This window comes from Schistocerca serialis, chromosome 1, assembly GCF_023864345.2.
Source record: "Schistocerca serialis cubense isolate TAMUIC-IGC-003099 chromosome 1, iqSchSeri2.2, whole genome shotgun sequence".
Lineage (NCBI taxonomy): Eukaryota > Metazoa > Arthropoda > Insecta > Orthoptera > Acrididae > Schistocerca > Schistocerca serialis.
The window spans coordinates 570,808,185-570,827,632 of NC_064638.1; the positions used below are offsets into that span (position 1 = coordinate 570,808,185).

The 19,448-nt window shown below is 40.4% G+C and overlaps 1 protein-coding gene across 1 annotated transcript in view; it reads right to left on the reverse strand.

The window, feature by feature from the left end:
* LOC126476210 (pyridoxine/pyridoxamine 5'-phosphate oxidase-like) overlaps positions 1–19,448 on the reverse strand; it is a 199,502-nt gene that overhangs the window by 7,781 nt on the left and 172,273 nt on the right. The window contains exon 5 of the mRNA XM_050103527.1: positions 3,931–4,133. Within this exon, the coding sequence (XP_049959484.1) occupies positions 3,931–4,133 (203 nt within the window). The remainder of the gene's footprint in view (positions 1–3,930; positions 4,134–19,448) is intronic.

Sequence of the window (19,448 nt, forward strand, 5' to 3'; positions counted from 1 at the left end):
AATAGCGACTACGCAGAAGAGTTGCTTGGGTATTAAATTGTTTGTAAAATACAGTTTCATTTAATTATGACAAATAAAAATTTCTGTAGAAAAAAAACTTCTCTACTTTCCAAATGACCCTCATAGTTTATATCTTTAATTCTGAATGCTGTTTTGAGGTGATGTAACATGGACAAAAGCTGGTTTTACAAATATAAAAAAAAGGAAAGAGAAAACAGAAAAGCATGAGAAGACTGAATGCACTTGCAGAGCTTTCAATACAGAAAAATGCATAAGTTGTCATCCAGTGATGAAGGAGAAAGTTATTCACATTTTAATGCAAATTATAATAAAAGAAAGGATTTCATTTCCAAATGGACGGATCAAACTTCAACAGTAACAGTTTAGGTTAAAGTAAGTAAAAAGTGTTTGATTTTGTACTTTTATGATTTTATCAAGTTTCTAAGTAAATTTTCTTTTTTTTATAAATTTTTATTTCCTTTTACACAATTTTAAAACAAACACCAAAAATTTTATGGATCTGCATCCCTACCATGAATGGTGCCACGCTTCTGATGCTAGGTGATATTGTGTGCACTGACTGGCACTAATAAATGAATGAACACTGCAGAAGTAGATTTTTACTTTGTGAAATAATACGTGTTTAGAGTGTGTAGTGACTTATGTTGAGAAATTAGTGGAATCAAAACAGTATTGTACTCTAAGAATAAACTGAATAAAGGTGCACTATTTTAAACAGGCTGTCTTGTATTTGGGTAGTTGGAAGCTCTAATTCCCATACTGTCGTTCTAATGTAGGTTTTTTGTTGGTTCCCTAAATTATGCCAGACAAATAGGTTGGTTCTCACTGTAAGCCATGGCTGACTATCTGTCCAGTTCTGCCCAACTAGACCTGCAAGTGTGTAAATGCCAGTGCCTGAATACATGAATTATTTTTATAGTCTTCAGTTAATACAGTGACAGTCCACTATCCACCTGAAAGTGATACACAGATGAACTATTTTACTGTACTATACTGTTACTATTACTACTATTACTACAACAACAACAACTCTGCTACTACTACTAGATTCGATCATCATATTCAGATAAATCACTGTATATCACATTTATATCTAAATCATTGAAGGTAACTGTGTCTAATAACAAACTGTCACTGGGCACTGCATTATATCTTTTAATTTGCAATGGAGACTACACTGTGGAAAGGTAATGAAAGCTGAATATCAAGTAACATCAATCAGCATTTCCGGTATTTGAGAGAATATCAATATCGACATCTTTCAAAAGAGTCATCAGTTAGGAAGTCTGTATAACCTGGTCAAAACTGTATCAGACATATTGTGAATTTCTATTGATTTCAGGCTCAACCACATTCTGTGACACATTCGTTACCAGCATTAGCCTACATTAGACCCAGGGAACTTCTTCCTGTAAGTCCGCAGCTTGTGGTCGTGTGGTAGCGTTCTCGCTTCCCATGCCCGGGTTCGATTCCCGGCGGGGTCAGGGATTTTCTCTGCCTCGTGATGACTGGGTGTTGTGTGATGTCCTTAGGTTAGTTAGGTTTAAGTAGTTCTATGTTCTAAGGGACTGATGACCATAGATGTTAAGTCCCATAGTGCTCAGAGCCATTTGAACCATCTTCCTGTAACAAGACCATACACACACATGGTCTGTGGACCATTGAGTGATGGTATTGCAAGTCACTGAGGCTCTACTGACTCAGATGGTTTCATTTATTTATTTCAATATTCCTTGGGTCATAACAGTGATCTCTCACTATGATGTGGAACCCTCAATTAGTTTGTAAGTACAATATAGTCTCTTAGATGAAAAATATACCAACATATTAAGGATTTAAACAAGTTTCTCTTCATTAGCTTTAAGCCACTAATCTATTTCTATAATTATATGTATTTACATAATAGAGGGAAACATTCCACATGGGAAAAATATATCTAGAAACAAAGATGCTGTAAGTTACCAGACGAAAGCATTGGTATGTTGATAGAGACAATAACAAACACAAACACACACACAAATTTCAAGCTTTCGCAACCCACGGTTGCTTCATCAGGAAAGAGGGAAGGAGAGGGAAAGGCGAAAGGATGTGGGTTTTAAGGGAGAGGGTAAGGAGTCATTCCAATCCCAGGAGCGGAAGGTAATGAGCCAGCTTCATCATAACTCACAACTTCTTCACATTCGAAGGCCAGACATACCAACAATTAAAGGGAACGGCCATGGGTACCAGGATGGCCCCCTCGTGCGCCAACCTATTTATGGGTCGCTTAGAGGAAGCCTTCATGGTTACCCAGGCCTGCCAATCCAAAGTTTGGTACAGATTTATTGATGACATCTTCATGATCTGGACTCACAGTGAAGAAGAACTCCAGAATTTCCTCTCCAACCTCAACTCCTTTGGTTCCATCAGATTCACCTCATCCTACTCCAAATCCCATGCCACTTTCCTCGAGGTTGACCTCCATCTGTCCAATGGCCAGCTTCACACATATGTCCACATCAAACCCACCAACAAGCAACAGTACCTCCATTATGACAGCTGCCACTCATTCCATATCAAACAGTCGCTTCCCTACAGCCTAGGTCTTCGTGGCAAACGAATCTACTCCAGTCCTGAATCCCTGAACCATTACACCAACAACCTGAAAACAGCTTTCGCATCCCGCAACTAACCTCCTGACCTGGTACAGAAGCAAATAACCAGAGCTACTTCCTCATCCCCTCAAACCCAGAACCTCCCACAGAAGAACCCCAAAAGTGCCCCACTTGTGACAGGATACTTTCCGGGACTGGATCAGACTCTGTATGTGGCTCTCCAGCAGGGATACGACTTCCTCAAATCCTGCTCTGAAATGAGATCCATCCTTCATGAAATCCTCCCCACTCCACCAAGAATGTCTTTCTGCCATCCATCTAACCTTCGTAGCCTCTTAGTTCATCCCTATGAAATCCCCAAACCACCTTCCCTACCCTCTGGCTCCTACCCTTGTAACTGCCCCTGGTGTAAAACCTGTCCCATGCACCCTCCCACCACCACCTACTCCAGTCCTGTAACACGGAAGGTGTACACGATCAAAGGCAGAGCCACATGTGAAAGCACCCATGTGAATTACCAACTGACCTGCCTACACTGTGAAGCTTGCTATGTGGGAATGACCAGCAACAAACTGTCCATTCGCATGAACGGACACAGGCAGACAGTGTTTGTTGGTAATGAGGATCACCCTGTGGCTAAACATGCCTTGGTGCACGGCCAGCACATCTTGGCACAGTGTTACACTGTCCGGGTTATCTGGATACTTCCCACTGACACCAACCTATCAGAACTCCGGAGATGGGAAGTTGCCCTTCAATATATCCTCTCTTCCCGTTACCCACCAGGCCTCAACCTCCGCTAATTTCAAGTTGCCGCCGCTCATACCTCACCTGTCATTCAACAACATCTTTGCCTCTTTACTTCCACCTCGACTGACATCTCTGCCCAAACTCTTTGCCTTTACAAATGTCTGCTTGTGTCTGTATATGTGCGAATGAATATATGTGTGTGTGCGAGTGTATACCTGTTCCTTTTTCCCCCTAGGGTAAATCTTTCCGCTCCCGGAATTGGAATGACTCCTTACCCTCTCCCTTAAAACCCACATCCTTTCGTCTTTCCCTCTCCTTCCCTCTTTCCTGATGAAGCAACTGTGGGTTGCAAAAGCTTGAAATTTGTGTGCGTTTGTGTTTGTTATTGTCTCTATCAACTTACCAAAGCTTTCATTTGGTAAATTATATGTATTTAACTTTATATCCAAGTCCCCCTCTCTACACACACACACACACACACACACACACACACACACACACCTTGTTTTCAGAATAAAGTTTTTTGGGGCATGGAGTGAGAAGACAGGAAGCATAGTGTACTCACAAGTGAGGCGGCATGGGCAGTTCGAGGCCCTCATTACGTACACGGTCATACACCTCGTCATGATGACGCTTGTGCTCATACCAGTCAACAGGCTTCCCCTGCTGGCAGATGTGAGACCGTATCTTGCAGAAGAGTGGCTCTGCATCATACAGATCTTGGTACTGCTCTGGCTGCAGCTCCAGTACTTCCCCTTCCACACGCACCTGCAACACAGAACACTGCACATGTCAACTCTGCTAGGTAGTGATTGGCACAATTGAGGACTTGATGGAACTCTGTTTTAAGAAGCAAAAGGAACTGAATACACATCTCAGAACTTTCATGAGTTCAGCCTTGCTGCCAAGGCAACATATGCTTCAGTCAGACAGCAGGCTGTACTTGTAAGGTTCTTGGTTCTCAGGTATGTATCTGACATGCCTGCATCCATAAGGCCAGATTTAATGTCATATGCAGAACCTCTAAGGAATAAAGTTTTATGTACTTGAAGCAAAGTAACATCCATTCTTGAAAATAGTTTTTCAGATAACATTTTACATTTTTAAAAATTTAAAAACATTAAAAAAGGTGTTTTGGATTAGTAGGCATTTTCATGTGATTTGTCCTGCTGAAGAGCACTTTTTATTGCCTCACCTTATCATTCCTGCTTGAACTCATTATGGAGACAATCTACTAAAACTGCATAATATGAGTTGTCATTGTTTTACTTTCTACAGATGATGCTTTGCACATCCCAAGAAACATCTGCCACTAGCCTTCCTTCCATTGTAAATAGTTTCTTCTGTTTTGGTGCATATCCATGTTTGCAAACCAATTGGTTTGACTGTAGTTTTGCACCTAGTATGTGACAATAGATGCATCTTTCACAATGTCAGACAGTCTTCAGATACCACTTCAATTTTTTCATACATGATTTTGGAATGGCTTTCAAATTTTTTTCTTATCAGAATTATGCATTCATCTTTTTTATATGCAGAACTTCATTCAAGGTATATTCGTACTGAATGTTTGCAATGTTAAGAATTTTTAATGCAGTGGCTTTGTGAGGTAGGTCTCAAGACAGAAAAAATAACCCACTAGACAATAGAGTTAGAGAGGGACATCAGGTGCCATCATATGTCTGGAAAAGATAGGTTGTTGACCTATAACTCAGGGATAATGTGCAATGGACAGGCCTCCAGATAAGATGATTTGTCACTTAACAGGATGTGGTGCTTCTGTGAGTTAAACTAAATTTTATACAGGAATGCTTACAAAAGGAACTTATATAGTAAATGTATTTTAGCATGGGAAAGGGGGGTGTTACACAACAGTGACCAAAGTTGCTTTTGAATAATTATATTGGTGTGATGAATAATATGAGCTTGCTAATAAGATATAATGATGAATTATATCTTAACTCAACTCATTCAGGAACATTACTGCTAACTCTAGATATCGGATCCAGCTCTCGTCATAGCTATAGGATTGTTACAGTAGTTGCCTGCTGACTTGTATGTGGCTGCTTAGCATCAGTGCATCATCCACCAACTGCCTATTAATGAAAAGCTCTATGCACTGAAATTAAAGTCCACTGCCAATATTCTATTTGTCTCAAAGTAATTACAAACACCCATTACAGTGATTCTGAGATGATTATTAATGTAATGGACATATTAGTATTTCATTTTAATCCAAGTATATGATGGGAAAATGTCAGTTGTTTCAGAATAATTTTTGTAATGAACATCTGAAAGCAATTTAGATGTGATTAAAAAAACATTTTGTGCAAATAAGAACAATTATAATGTACTTTAATAACATTCCTGCATCTGGAGAAACTAATCCTTTCATTAGTTATTGATTGGAAATGCTGCACTCAGCTTTAATTTTTATAACTGATAAATGTACAGTATGTAATATATATCATTTTAACAGGTTAGAAAGTATGGTATCAACACTTGATCATCTCATGTAAAGTAAATTCCTGATCTAAAATTAACAGTAAAACTATGCACTCCATCTTCTATCATGATGCTATAGATTTTTAGCCTTAACTCTCAGAAGCAACTTACTTCTGTCATACGCTGCAGCACTTGTTCTACTATTATTAATGACAAGTAAAAGACACTCACATATAGCTTTCAGCCACAGCCTTCACCTGTAAAAGAGGCGCGCACACACACACACACACACACACACACACACACACACACACACACTGAAACACAAGCACACCTCGTGCCTACACGACCACCAACTCCTGCATCCCGACCCGCAATGCCATTCCAGTCCGAGATGCTGGAGTTGGTGGTCATGTTTACATGACATGTGCTTCCTAACCTGTACTTACCATCCCAAAATCTCAGCAGTCTCTTCAAGTCCATCTCTGTGTTTTACTGGTGAAGGCTGTGGCCAAAAGCTATAAGTGCCTTTTAATTGTGCCTGTCTGCAACTTGATGTTTCTTCATTATGGTAATTAGGAATCTGTCTTTTTCCTACTGTGTTGGTATTCATACCTGGAGTTTCCATGTTTGTTATTAATGACATTTATTCATTAATAAACAGATTTACATGATGACACTTCATCCTAATGATTTTCCCTTAACTAGATTTATACCTGGATGGCAATTCACTTTTTAAATAAAGATATTTTCTTATTGCACAATACTATGCAACATACACTATATATATATATATATATATATATATATATATATATATATATATATATATATATATATATATATATATATATATATATATATATATATATATGATATGGTTATAATAGAGGGAAACATTCCACGTAGGAAAAATATATCTAAAAACAAAGATGATGTGACTTACCAAATGGAAGTGCTGCCAGGTCGACAGACACACAAACGAACGCAAACATACACACAAAATTCAAGCTTTCGCAACAAACTGTTGCCTCATCAGGAAAGAGGGAAGGAGAGGGAAAGACGAAAGGATGTGGGTTTTAAGGGAGAGGGTAAGGAGTCATTCCAATCCCAGGAGCGGAAAGACTTACCTTAGGGGGAAAAAAAGGACGGGTTACACTCGCACACACACACATATCCATCCACACATATACAGACACAAGCAGACATATTTAAAGACCTTTTTTCCCCCTAAGGTAAGTCTTTCCGCTCCCGGGATTGGAATGACTCCTTACCCTCTCCCTTAAAACCCACATCCTTTCGTCTTTCCCTCTCCTTCCCTCTTTCCTGATGAGGCAACAGTTTGTTGTGAAAGCTTGAATTTTATGTGTATGATTGTGTTCGTTTGTGTGTCTGTCGACCTGCCAGCACTTTCATTTGGTAAGTCACATCATCTTTGTTTTTATATATATATATATATATATATATATATATATATGAGCAACACCAGTAATTTTAAGAAAGTTGCCAGCAAAACCTGCATGTGGAATTGAAAGTTTGAACAAAATCATTACAAGAACCACACTTACCAAAACTCACAGTGAATAACAAAATTTGACCACTATATTGTAAATAGTAATTTTGAAAATGAAGTCTCCAGCGGTAGAAGGTGGTGTAAGAGAGTATGTGTACATGTCAGCTACATGGTGTTTTATGGAAGAAATCAGAATACATAGACATTTGCTGATACTATTTACTCCATGAACGGTGTTTTCCAAAGAGTGAGGAATCCCAATGTGTCAAAGATTGTAAGCAAGTGAGGTGACTCAGTGGTTAAACCGTATGTAATACATTCAGGAAGACTGGGCTTTATTTCCTTGTTACAAGATTTAAGTTTTCCATTGTTTCCCTAAATTGCTTAAGCCATATGTCAGGATCTCTCAATTTTCTTCTCTGTACTTTCCCAATCCGATCTTGTGCTTTGAGGCCCTAACAGACTTGTCATTGATGGACCTGTGAACTGTAATTTACTTTCTTCTGGAGAATCTGGGTACACTCTGCTGATGGCTTTATAATGTTTCTGTATAAACTGTGAAGATAAGACCCAATTACTACATCATATATGGGGCAAATAGTCAGTTATTACTTTCACATTTCATCAGTTGGTGGAATGGATAGGCCACCAACGTGTTCCCTAGATAGCACTTGGTAAGCATGTATTGAGCTTAGAGGCAACAGGTTGGACAAAGTCTTGTGTACTTGTACAATTGCAGTCATGTGTTGCTTTTAAGAGGCTAAAAGACATTCTAATAATGTTGGTCAGCTTATTAAGGGTCAGCCTTCAATCCAAGATGCTCTACACTGCCAATGTGACTAAATCCTCTCCTCCTGTATACTGATGATCTCTGTTTCCTAACCTGTACTTACCCTCCCAAAATCTCAGAAGTCTCTTCAAGTCCATCTCATTCAGGTTACCTCCTGGTACAACCACTGGGTATTCAAGATCAACTCTTCCCAGATCCAGGTAATGATTAGAGGACAAACTGCCCATAACTTATGCCTCAATATCTTCCACTTCATCATTTACACCTGTTATGTCCACTTAACCAAAACATTAAAATATCTCAAAGTAGCTCTCAACCAGAAACTATCATGGAAGACCATCTACTAAACATACAACAGAATACCCAAAATTTACTAAAACTTCTAACCAGCTGAACGTAGGGTTTGCATCCCTCACATATACTACACACCTTCAAGACCTTTATCTGACATATTAATTAAGCTATATCACCAGGACTTCCATGGAACCTAAATTCTATAATTCACTGTAAATTCTGGAATGGCATGCACCGAGCCTCACCTTTATATCCACCTTCTGTACCCCACCCAAATCCTGTATGAACCTATACATTCTCCGCTCTGCTATCACACATTGGACTTCTGCATATTTCCTGCACTTCCAGTTTATTTGACATCAACCACTCAATCATTTCTCCTCCAATTGCCAACCCTCATACTCTGCCACACTTTCATTGGCACATCCCTGCCAACATTATGCATCATGCACACTGTCCACATCTTATTGCAATGAAACATCTCCCAACTTAACCACTAAATCTGCCCAGGGACCTACCCATCCTTCCAGCTCCATCAGAATACTCTTTTTCCTCTTCTTATCCACACTGTCCTCCCCCCCCCCCCCCCCCCCCCCCCTCCCTCTCCACGCCCAGCAGTTTTATCCAAAGTCATCATCCCTCTGGCAACGAATGCCGCAGGTTTCGAATCTGCGCCAGATGGCATGGAACTTGATCACAACTAGAGGTCTCTGGTCTCTGCAGCAGTCGTGTCATATGCTGTGGCTGCGCGCACTCCTGGCCCCAAATATAACGTGAGGGCACCATTGTGGAGCACATGATATGCGATCCCAGTGGCCAATAGCGACATACCCTGTCGTGTATTTAGGGAGCTGCCTCTCACTCAGCGAGGCAGTCTGGTATACGCGTTGAGTTGGTTGATATCTCGCTGACAGACATCGTGTTTATGTTGAGTGTGCTTACTCCCCGTTTACAAGTGGACATTGTTTTGATTCCGTGAGGTTACCTCTTGTGACCCCATTGCTTAATACTTTGTTGTTGATCTTTGTTTCTTGCTTGGTTGTCCGTCATCGTGCTTGTCCTTCCATTCCTGTTCATCTGTCTTGTTTGTTCGCAGGCCGCTCCCACTCGGTCCCGCCACATTTTCATTAGCGGCAACTCCGTGACCGTTCCTGTCACGGTTATAACATTCCCCATTTTTTCCATCCTACATCCTTAAAAAATAAATAATAATAGTAGTAGTAATAAAGAATAGGCCTCTGGTATGTTCTGCCAGTCGTAAAAGGTGACGAAAAGAACAAACCACTAATAGGGCTAACCCCCCTTTTAGTGTGATTAGTTGGTTCAGGACAGAACTAAAGAAGCCTCAGACAAGTGCCGTCATGGTCGGGGACGACCCTTGAACCCTATGCCCGCCCACAATGGTAACGACACTGCAAGCCAAGTGGAAAATGTTTTAAATCCAAATAGAGGTGTTTTGCAGGATATGCTTCCTGCAACCACCCTAGAAGGAAAACAAAGACAGAGGATGAGATGGTCAGATGAAGTTAATCGACACCTCATGTTCTGTTATTACCAAGCAACAAACCTAGGAACCAACACAACTGTGAGGGACGGGAAAAACCCACCGTGGTACAACAACAAAGTTAGGAAACTACTGCGAAAGCAAAGAGAGATCCACTCCAAGTTTAAACGCAGCCAAAACCTCTCAGACAAACAGAAGCTAAACGATGTCAAAGTTAGCGTAAGGAGGGCTATGCGTGAAGCGTTCATTGAATTCGAAAGTAAAATTCTATGTACCGACTTGACAGAAAATCCTAGGAAGTTCTGGTCTTACGTTAAATCAGTAAGTGCCTCGAAACAGCATATCCAGACACTACGGGATGATGATGGCATTGAAACAGAGGATGACACGCGTAAAGCTGAAATACTAAACACCTTTTTCCAAAGCTGTTTCACAGAGGAAGACCGCACTGCAGTTCCTTCTCTAAATCCTCGCACAAACGAAAAAATGGCTGACATCGAAATAAGTGTCCAAGGAATAGAAAAGCAACTGGAATCACTCAATAGAGGAAAGTCCACTGGACCTGATGGGATACCAATTCGATTCTACACAGAGTACGCGAAAGAACTTGCCCCCCTTCTAACAGCCGTGTACCGCAAGTCTCTAGAGGAACGGAGGGTTCCAAATGATTGGAAAAGAGCACAGATAGTCCCAGTCTTCAAGAAGGGTCGTCGAGCAGATGCGCAAAACTATAGACCTATATCTCTTACGTCGATCTCTTGTAGAATTTTAGAACATGTTTTTTGCTCGCGTATCATGTCATTTCTGGAAACCCAGAATCTACTATGTAGGAATCAACATGGATTCCGGAAACAGCGATCGTGTGAGACCCAACTCGCCTTATTTGTTCATGAGACCCAAAAAATATTAGATACAGGCTCCCAGGTAGATGCTATTTTTTTTGACTTCCGGAAGGCGTTCGATACAGTTCCGCACTGTCGCCTGATAAACAAAGTAAGAGCCTACGGAATATCAGACCAGCTGTGTGGCTGGATTGAAGAGTTTTTAGCAAACAGAACACAGCATGTTGTTATCAATGGAGAGACGTCTACAGACGTTAAAGTAACCTCTGGCGTGCCATAGGGGAGTGTTATGGGACCATTGCTTTTCACAATATATATAAATGACTTAGTAGATAGTGTCGGAAGTTCCATGCGGCTTTTCGCGGATGATGCTGTAGTATACAGAGAAGTTGCTGCATTAGAAAATTGTAGCGAAATACAGGAAGATCTGCATCGGATAGGCACTTGGTGCAGGGAGTGGCAACTGACCCTTAACATAGACAAATGTAATGTATTGCGAATACATAGAAAGAAGGATCCTTTATTGTATGATTATATGATAGCGGAACAAACACTGGTAGCAGTTACTTCTGTAAAATATCTGGGAGTATGCGTACGGAACGATTTGAAGTGGAATGATCATATAAAATTAATTGTTGGTAAGGCGGGTACCAGGTTGAGATTCATTGGGAGAGTGCTTAGAAAATGTAGCCCATCAACAAAGGAGGTGGCTTACAAAACACTCGTTCGACCTATACTTGAGTATTGCTCATCAGTGTGGGATCCGTACCAGGTCAGGTTGACGGAGGAGATAGAGAAGATCCAAAGAAGAGCGGCGCGTTTCGTCACCGGGTTATCTGGTAACCGTGATAGCGTTACGGAGATGTTTAATAAACTCAAGTGGCAGACTCTGCAAGAGAGGCGCTCTGCATCGCGTTGTAGCTTGCTCGCCAGGTTTCGAGAGGGTGCGTTTCTGGATGAGGTATCGAATATATTGCTTCCTCCTACTTATACCTCCCGAGGAGATCACGAATGTAAAATTAGAGAGATTAGAGCGCGCACGGAGGCTTTCAGGCAGTCGTTCTTCCCGCGAACCATACGCGACTGGAACAGGAAAGGGAGGTAATGACAGTGGCACGTAAAGTGCCCTCCGCCACACACCGTTGGGTGGCTTGCGGAGTATCAATGTAGATGTAGATGTAGATGTAGATACAGATCACAAGTATACACAACATTTATTACCAGATACCCAGAATTAAAACTTTTAACAGAACAATGACTATCTGATCAGATCTGTGTAATAATCAAAAATAACAGGATACCCCAGTCAGATTTAGAAAACTTCAAACAACAAGTACAACAAATACTGGAACAAAATATGTGCGATCAGAAGAAGAAGAAAATACAGTAATGGACTCAAACATCCCAGAACAAAGAAACAAAGAACAACACGCATCAATTAAACAATCAGAGGAAAACGAAATCTTAACACAGCCACCAGAACAAGCACAAATAGAACACGAAGTGACACACATGTTAGATATAGAAGAAAAATTTCAGCTGACATATATAGAATACAAAGACACAAATACAGACATTAGACCATTCTTGCATAGACCGCCAAATAACCCACAAGTCGAAACAACAATAAAAACTATCAACACAATCATACACACCAAAATAAATGAAAACACAACTATGGAAGAGGTACAACTATTGGTTTATATAGGAGCACTCACTACACTAAATATACACACTAGGCAGAGATCAGAACCAACCAACACTCAGAAGAAACCTACAAAACCAGCATGGCAACACAGGCTACAGATCAGAATAGAAAAACTGAGAAAAGACATCGGACAATTTATAAGAAATGAAATGTCAGAAAAAAAACGAAAAAGGTTAGGTAAAATCTCACAACAAGAAGCGATAGAGCAATTAGATGAAAAGAAGCAGAAATTACAAGCATTGGCCAAACAACTTAGAAGATACAAAAAAAGTGAAAATATAAGGAAACAAAACCAAACATTCAACACAAACCAAAAGAAATTTTACCAGACAATAGATAACACACACATTAAAATAGACAATCCACCAAACATAACAGACATGGAACACTTCTGGAGCAACATTTGGTCAAACCCGGTACAACATAACAGGCATGCATGGTGGATACAAGCAGAAACAGACACATACAAGATGATACCACAAATGCCTGAAGTGATAATTTTGCAACATGAAGTCACCCAAGCAATTAATTCTACTCACAATTGGAAAGCCCCTGGAAAAGATAAAATAGCAAATTTCTGGCTAAAGAAGTTCACCTCAACACATTCACATCTAACTAAATTATTTAACAGTTACATTGCAGACCCATACACATTCCCTGATACACTTACACATGGAATAACTTATCTGAAACCTAAAGATCAAGCAGACACAGCAAACCCAGCTAAATATCGCCCCATAACATGCCTACCAACAATATACAAAATATTAACTTCAGTCATTACACAGAAATTAATGACACATACAACACAGAACAAAATTATAAATGAAGAACAAAAATGCTGCTCCAAAGGAGCACGAGGATGTAAAGAGCAACTGATAATAGATGCAGAGGTGACATATCAAGCTAAAACTAAACAAAGGTCGCTACACTAGGCATACATTGATTACCGAAAAGCATTTGATAGTGTACCCCACTCATGGTTACTACAAATATTGGAAATATACAAAGTAGATCCTAAATTGATACAGTTCCTAAACATAGTAATGAAAAATTGGAAAACCACACTTAATAGCCAAACAAATTCAAATATCACATCACAGGCAATACAGATTAAGCGTGGAATATACCAAGGAGACTCATTAAGTCCTTTCGGGTTCTGCCTTGCTCTGAACCCACTATCCAACATGCTAAATAATACAAATTATGGATACAATATTACTGGAACATACCCACACAAAATCACACATTTTCTATACATGGATGATCTAAAACTACTGGCAGTAACAAATCAACAACTCATCCAATTACTAAAGATAACAGAAGTATTCAGCAATGATATAAATATGGCTTTTGGAACAGACAAATGTAAGAAAAATAGCATAGTCAAGGGAAAACACACTAAACAAGAAGATTACATATTGGATAACTACAATGACTGCATAGAAGTGATGGAAAAAACAGATGCATATAAATATCTAAGATACAGACAAAAAATAGGAATAGATAATACAAATATTAAAGAAGAACTAAAAGAAAAATATAGACAAAGACTAACAAAAATACTGAAAACAGAATTGACAGCAAGAAACAAGACAAAAGCTATAAATACTTACGCTATACCAATATTGACCTGCTCATTTGGAGTAGTGAAATGGAGTAACACAGACCTAGAAGCACTCAATACACTTACACGATCACAATGCCACAAATATAGAATACATCACATACATTCGGCACCAGAAAGATTCACATTAAGCAGAAAGGAAGGAGGAAGGGGATTTATCGACATAAAAAACCTACATTATGGACAGGTAGACAATTTAAGAAAATTCTTCCTAGAATGAGCAGAAACTAGCAAAATACACAAAGCAATCACTCATATAAATACATCGGCTACACCACTGCAATTTCATAACCATTTCTACAACCCTTTAGATCACATAACATCAACAGATACGAAGAAAGTAAATTGGAAAAAGAAAACACTACATGGCAAGCACCCGTATCATCTAACACAGCCACACATTGATCAAGACGCATCCAACACATGGCTAAGAAAAGGCGATATATACAGTGAGACAGAAGGATTCATGATTGCAATACAGGATCAAACAATAAACACCAGATATTACAGCAGGCATATTATTAAAGATCCCAATACCACAACAGATAAATGCAGACTTTGCAAACAACAAATAGAAACAGTAGACCACATCACAAGCGAATGTACAATACTAGCAAATACAGAATACCCCAGAAGACATGACAATGTAGCAAAAATAATACATCAACAGCTTTCCTTACAACATAAACTTATAAAACAACACATTCCCACATACAAGTATGCACCACAAAATGTACTGGAGAAAGATGAATACAAATTATACTGGAACAGAACCATTATAACAGATAAAACAACACCACGTAACAAACCTGACATCATACTCACCAATAAAAAGAAGAAATTAACACAACTAATCGAAATATCCATACCCAATACAACAAATATACAAAAGAAAACAGGAGAAAAAATTGAAAAATACATCCAACTGGCTGAGGAAGTCAAGGACATGTGGCATCAGGATAAAGTTGACATTATACCAATTATACTATCAACTACAGGAGTCATACCACACAATATCCACCAGTACATCAATGCAATACAGCTACATCCAAACTTATATATACAACTACAGAAATCCGTAATTATTGATACATGTTCAATTACCCGAAAGTTCTTAAATGCAATATAACATATACCGTACAGTTAAAAGGGAGTGACACTTGATCAAGGTCTGCGTCACTTTCCATTTTTAACCAGACTTAACATCTGAGAAAGTAAAGAAATAATAATAATAATAATAATAATAATAATAATAATAACCATTATCATCAGTTTTCTGCTTATTAGCAGGTTTCTCGTGTTTCCATTTCCTGCGATCCATTGTTTCCTTCTTAACGTTGCTCTACGTGCTGCCATCCATCACATCATACAGGATCTGAAAACTCTTCCTCCCTCAGCTCCTCTTCCCTCCCACATATCCCTCAAAGACTGTTACTCGTTATATGACTAATACAATTTATTTTCATTCTTTATATTGCATTCATTAATTGTCTTTGTTCCCTCACTCTTCTGAGTATCTCTTCATTTTTCACTTTATCGATTCAACTTGTTCTTCTCATTCTTCGCCATGTCCACATCTCAAGAGCTTCCTTCCTCAGTGTCTGTGTTTCGGCATTATGCAGGAGGACACTCCATACAAAACATTTTTATTAGTCTTTTCCTCAAATCGTTTTGTATATTGTTGCAGAAAATTTTCCTTTTCTTACAGAATGTCTCCATCGCCAATTCTATCCTAGTTTTAATTTTTGTGCTGCTCTTCTAGTTGATTTCAATCCTGCTACATAGGTATTTAAAGCTTTGCAGATATTCTGTTATTTCTCTGTTCAGCAAAGTAGTCCAAAATAGTCTCTCCCAAAAACCCTCATCGCTTACCGTTCACTTCCAAAACACAGAACTGCTTTTATGTTTCCAAAAAGCTACAAGCAAGTCACTGCTATAAAAGTCGTGTAACTTAACATGTTTTAGTGTTGTAAATAATTATGTTCTTTTAAAATATCTCTGGGTGAAAAACAAATGTATTAAAGCGGACAGCATTTAACCTCACCCCCATCCCCCACATCTCCTGCTTGGGGAACAAGGTTAAAATGACAGTAAATGGTAGAGAGAGAGAGAGAGAGAGAGAGAGAGAGAGAGAGAGAAAGTTCATTTTATGATAAAGTCCATCTGGCTGGCACACTGTTAGGTGGACTGCAGAGTGATGTTGAGAGATTATGCTGATGAGATATGATCAACTCATTTGCCAGAGATACAGACACCCATCAGGAGGAATCTTGTGCCGATAATCTGGGGTACTGTCAAAAGCAGAAGGCAAGAGGGAACTTATTATGATCCTGAAGAGCCCACCAACAGGGAATGCTGGGGAAGGATGGTGTCAGTTAAAGACTATGAAACAATTCCAAATGGGCTGGGTGACCCACTGTAGTGCCTGCATGGAAAATTTTGGATCTAACAAATCTCTAAAGCAGACGCATCCTGCTCACTCGTGTGTAAAGCAGCTTGCTTTCTTCATACATGACAACTTGCAAAAAAGTGATGCAGCTGAACACACACACTGATGAACACTACCCACTGTGAGATGGAATGCCATTTTACAGTGGCTATTTGTGTGCTACTGTCGTTGGCATTTATGGGAGGTGGGTGAAGGACAGTGAACCAACGAGTAGATGATAAGATGTTGGACATCCACACCTTATCATTGAGTGTGTAAATCAGAGGCTTGCCCACTCTGTAACACCGTATGGGTTGTGTCATGCGACAGATCTGAAGACAGAGTAGAATGGTGGTGCAGGCACATCTGTTTCAGAGCACACCATTCAGTGTACATTGTGGAATATGGGGCTCCACGGCAAATGACCCCTATGTGTTGCCATGTTGACCCAATGACATCATAAGTTGCGATTCAGGTAGGCGTGGGATTGTCAAGATTAGAGCGTGGATCAATGATAATGTGCCACCTAATCAGATGAATTGCGTTTCTTGCTTCATTAGGTTAGTGGCTGTGTTTGGATATGCAAGCATCCATGGGAGCTGTGGTAGCAACGGAATGCACCATAAGAGCATTATTGTTGAGCATGTGCATCCCTTCATGCTTTGCATCTTCCCTGATGGCGATAGCACTGTTCCAGCAGGATAACTGTGTGTGTGTAATAGACCTGAATCACCCTCCAGTGGTTTGAGGAGCATAATAGTGAACTCACGTTGATGCGTTGGCCACCAAATTCACGTGATCTGAATCAGATGGAACACATCTGGGACAACAGCTCTGTGTCTACAGACCACCAGCTCGTAATTTATGGTATTTGAGTGATCTGTCCATAGGCATCTGGTGACACGCATCTCCGGAACCAAACCAAGGACTCGCTGAATTGATGCCATGCAGACTCGTTGCTGCATTGCGTCCCAGATGTTGACCAACACTTTGTTAAGCAAGTAGCCAGAATGTTTTGGGTCATCAGAGTGGATTTCTTTTCTTAGCTTTCGAAAGACGTTCGATGCTATACCACGTTGTTGGGTGCGTCCCTTCCCGCCAGAGGTTCGAGTCCTCCCTCGGCCATGGGTATAAGTGTTGTCCTTAGCGTTAAGTTAGTTTAAGTAGTGGGTAAGTCTAGGGACCAATGACCTCAGCAGTTTGGTCCCTTAGGAATTACAACACACACACACACACACACACACACACACACACACACACACACACACCACGTTGTTGGCTATTAACCAAGACACTGCCATATGGAGTATCTTCACAGATATGGAACTGGCTTGATGAATTTTTGAATGTAGCAGTGGACGGCGAATGTTCAACGCAAACGAAAGTAACACTTGGCATGTCCCAAGGAAGAGTAAAAGGACAACTAATATTATCAGTACACATAAACAATTTAACAGGTAGGATCAACAGCACTATCGTGTTGTTCGCTGACAGTGCCGTCGTCTGCGGGAAAGTATCGGCGTGGGGCCACAGTAAGGAATGCAGAAACACACTGACAATATTTCCGCTTGGTATAATGAATGGAACCTCTCCTCAAATGTGGATAACTGATAGATAATGTCTATAAGAAAGAGAAAGAACCCTAGAGTGTCCGGTTACAAGGTTAGCGCAATACTAAGATGCGGTATGGAATGGGACACATAAAATAAGCATTAGAAAATGCGAATGGAAGGCTTAGATTTGTTGGACATGTTCTGGGAAAGCACAGTGCACATGCAAAGGAAGTCACAATATGCTAGCTCTAGAGTAGTACTCCAGTGTTTGGATAATAGCAGATATCTATGCCTAGATCACGCAGTTCCTGTGAATTACGGGAGGGTGGTTTTCAGATGTGGAACTGGCGCCAGTAGCGTTCCAGCTGTGTTCAATTGGGTTCATATTAGACCAATTCGCTAGCTAAGACATCAACATGAGTTCACCGTCATGCTTCTCAAACTCCGTAGCATGTTTCTGGCCTTGTGAGAAGACAGTTATCCTGCTCAAAGATGCCATCGTCATCGAGAAAGACATGAAGCATGAAGGAATGCAAGTGGTTCTAACAATGCTCACCTAGTCCACAGTCTATTACTACCACAGGTCCTACTGGAGTCCGGTTGACTGTCTGCCATAGCATAATACTGCACCCACTGGCCTGCGTTCATGGCTGTATGTAGCTGGCTGCTGTGGCCGAGAGGTTCTAGGCGCTTCAGTTCGGAATCGCGCTGCTGCTACGGTTGAAGGTTCGAATCCTGCCTCGGGCATGGATGTGTGTGATGTTCTTTAGGTTAGTTAGGTTTAAGTAGTTCTAAGTCATGGGGACTGATGACCTCAGATGATAAGTCCCATAGTGCTTAGAGCCATTTGAACCATGGCTGTATGTATGTATGTTTCGATTCCCTGTTCTTTTGGATGGGGGCGTATTCGCACATCGGCCTGATGTCACAAGAAACATTTGCACTGATCCACGGTCAATCTTGATCGCGCGCCCATAGCAAGCGTAACTCTTAATGTCGTTAGGTCAGTGTGGGAGCACGTAGGTTCGTCTGCTGTGGAGACCCATGTCCAACAATGTGCGCTGGACGGTGTTCTCCAAAATACGAGTACTTGCGTCCGCTCGAGCAATCAATGCATCTTGCCTTGAGGTCTCTCACAGATCGCCGCTTGCTCTGATTTGTAGAGTGACGAGGCGCGACCGTCCAAAACCTCGTCGCCCACACGTGGTTTCACTGTCTTAGAACTGCTTTCCACAGATTATCACGACTGTACCATGTGAACAGCCTACCGGATTCACGGTTTCCGAGATGCTCGTCCCCAGGTGCTGAACCATAAGTACCTGCATTTTGTCCAAGTCGATTATATCAATGGAATTCTCCATTTGCGACCCGTGTCCACT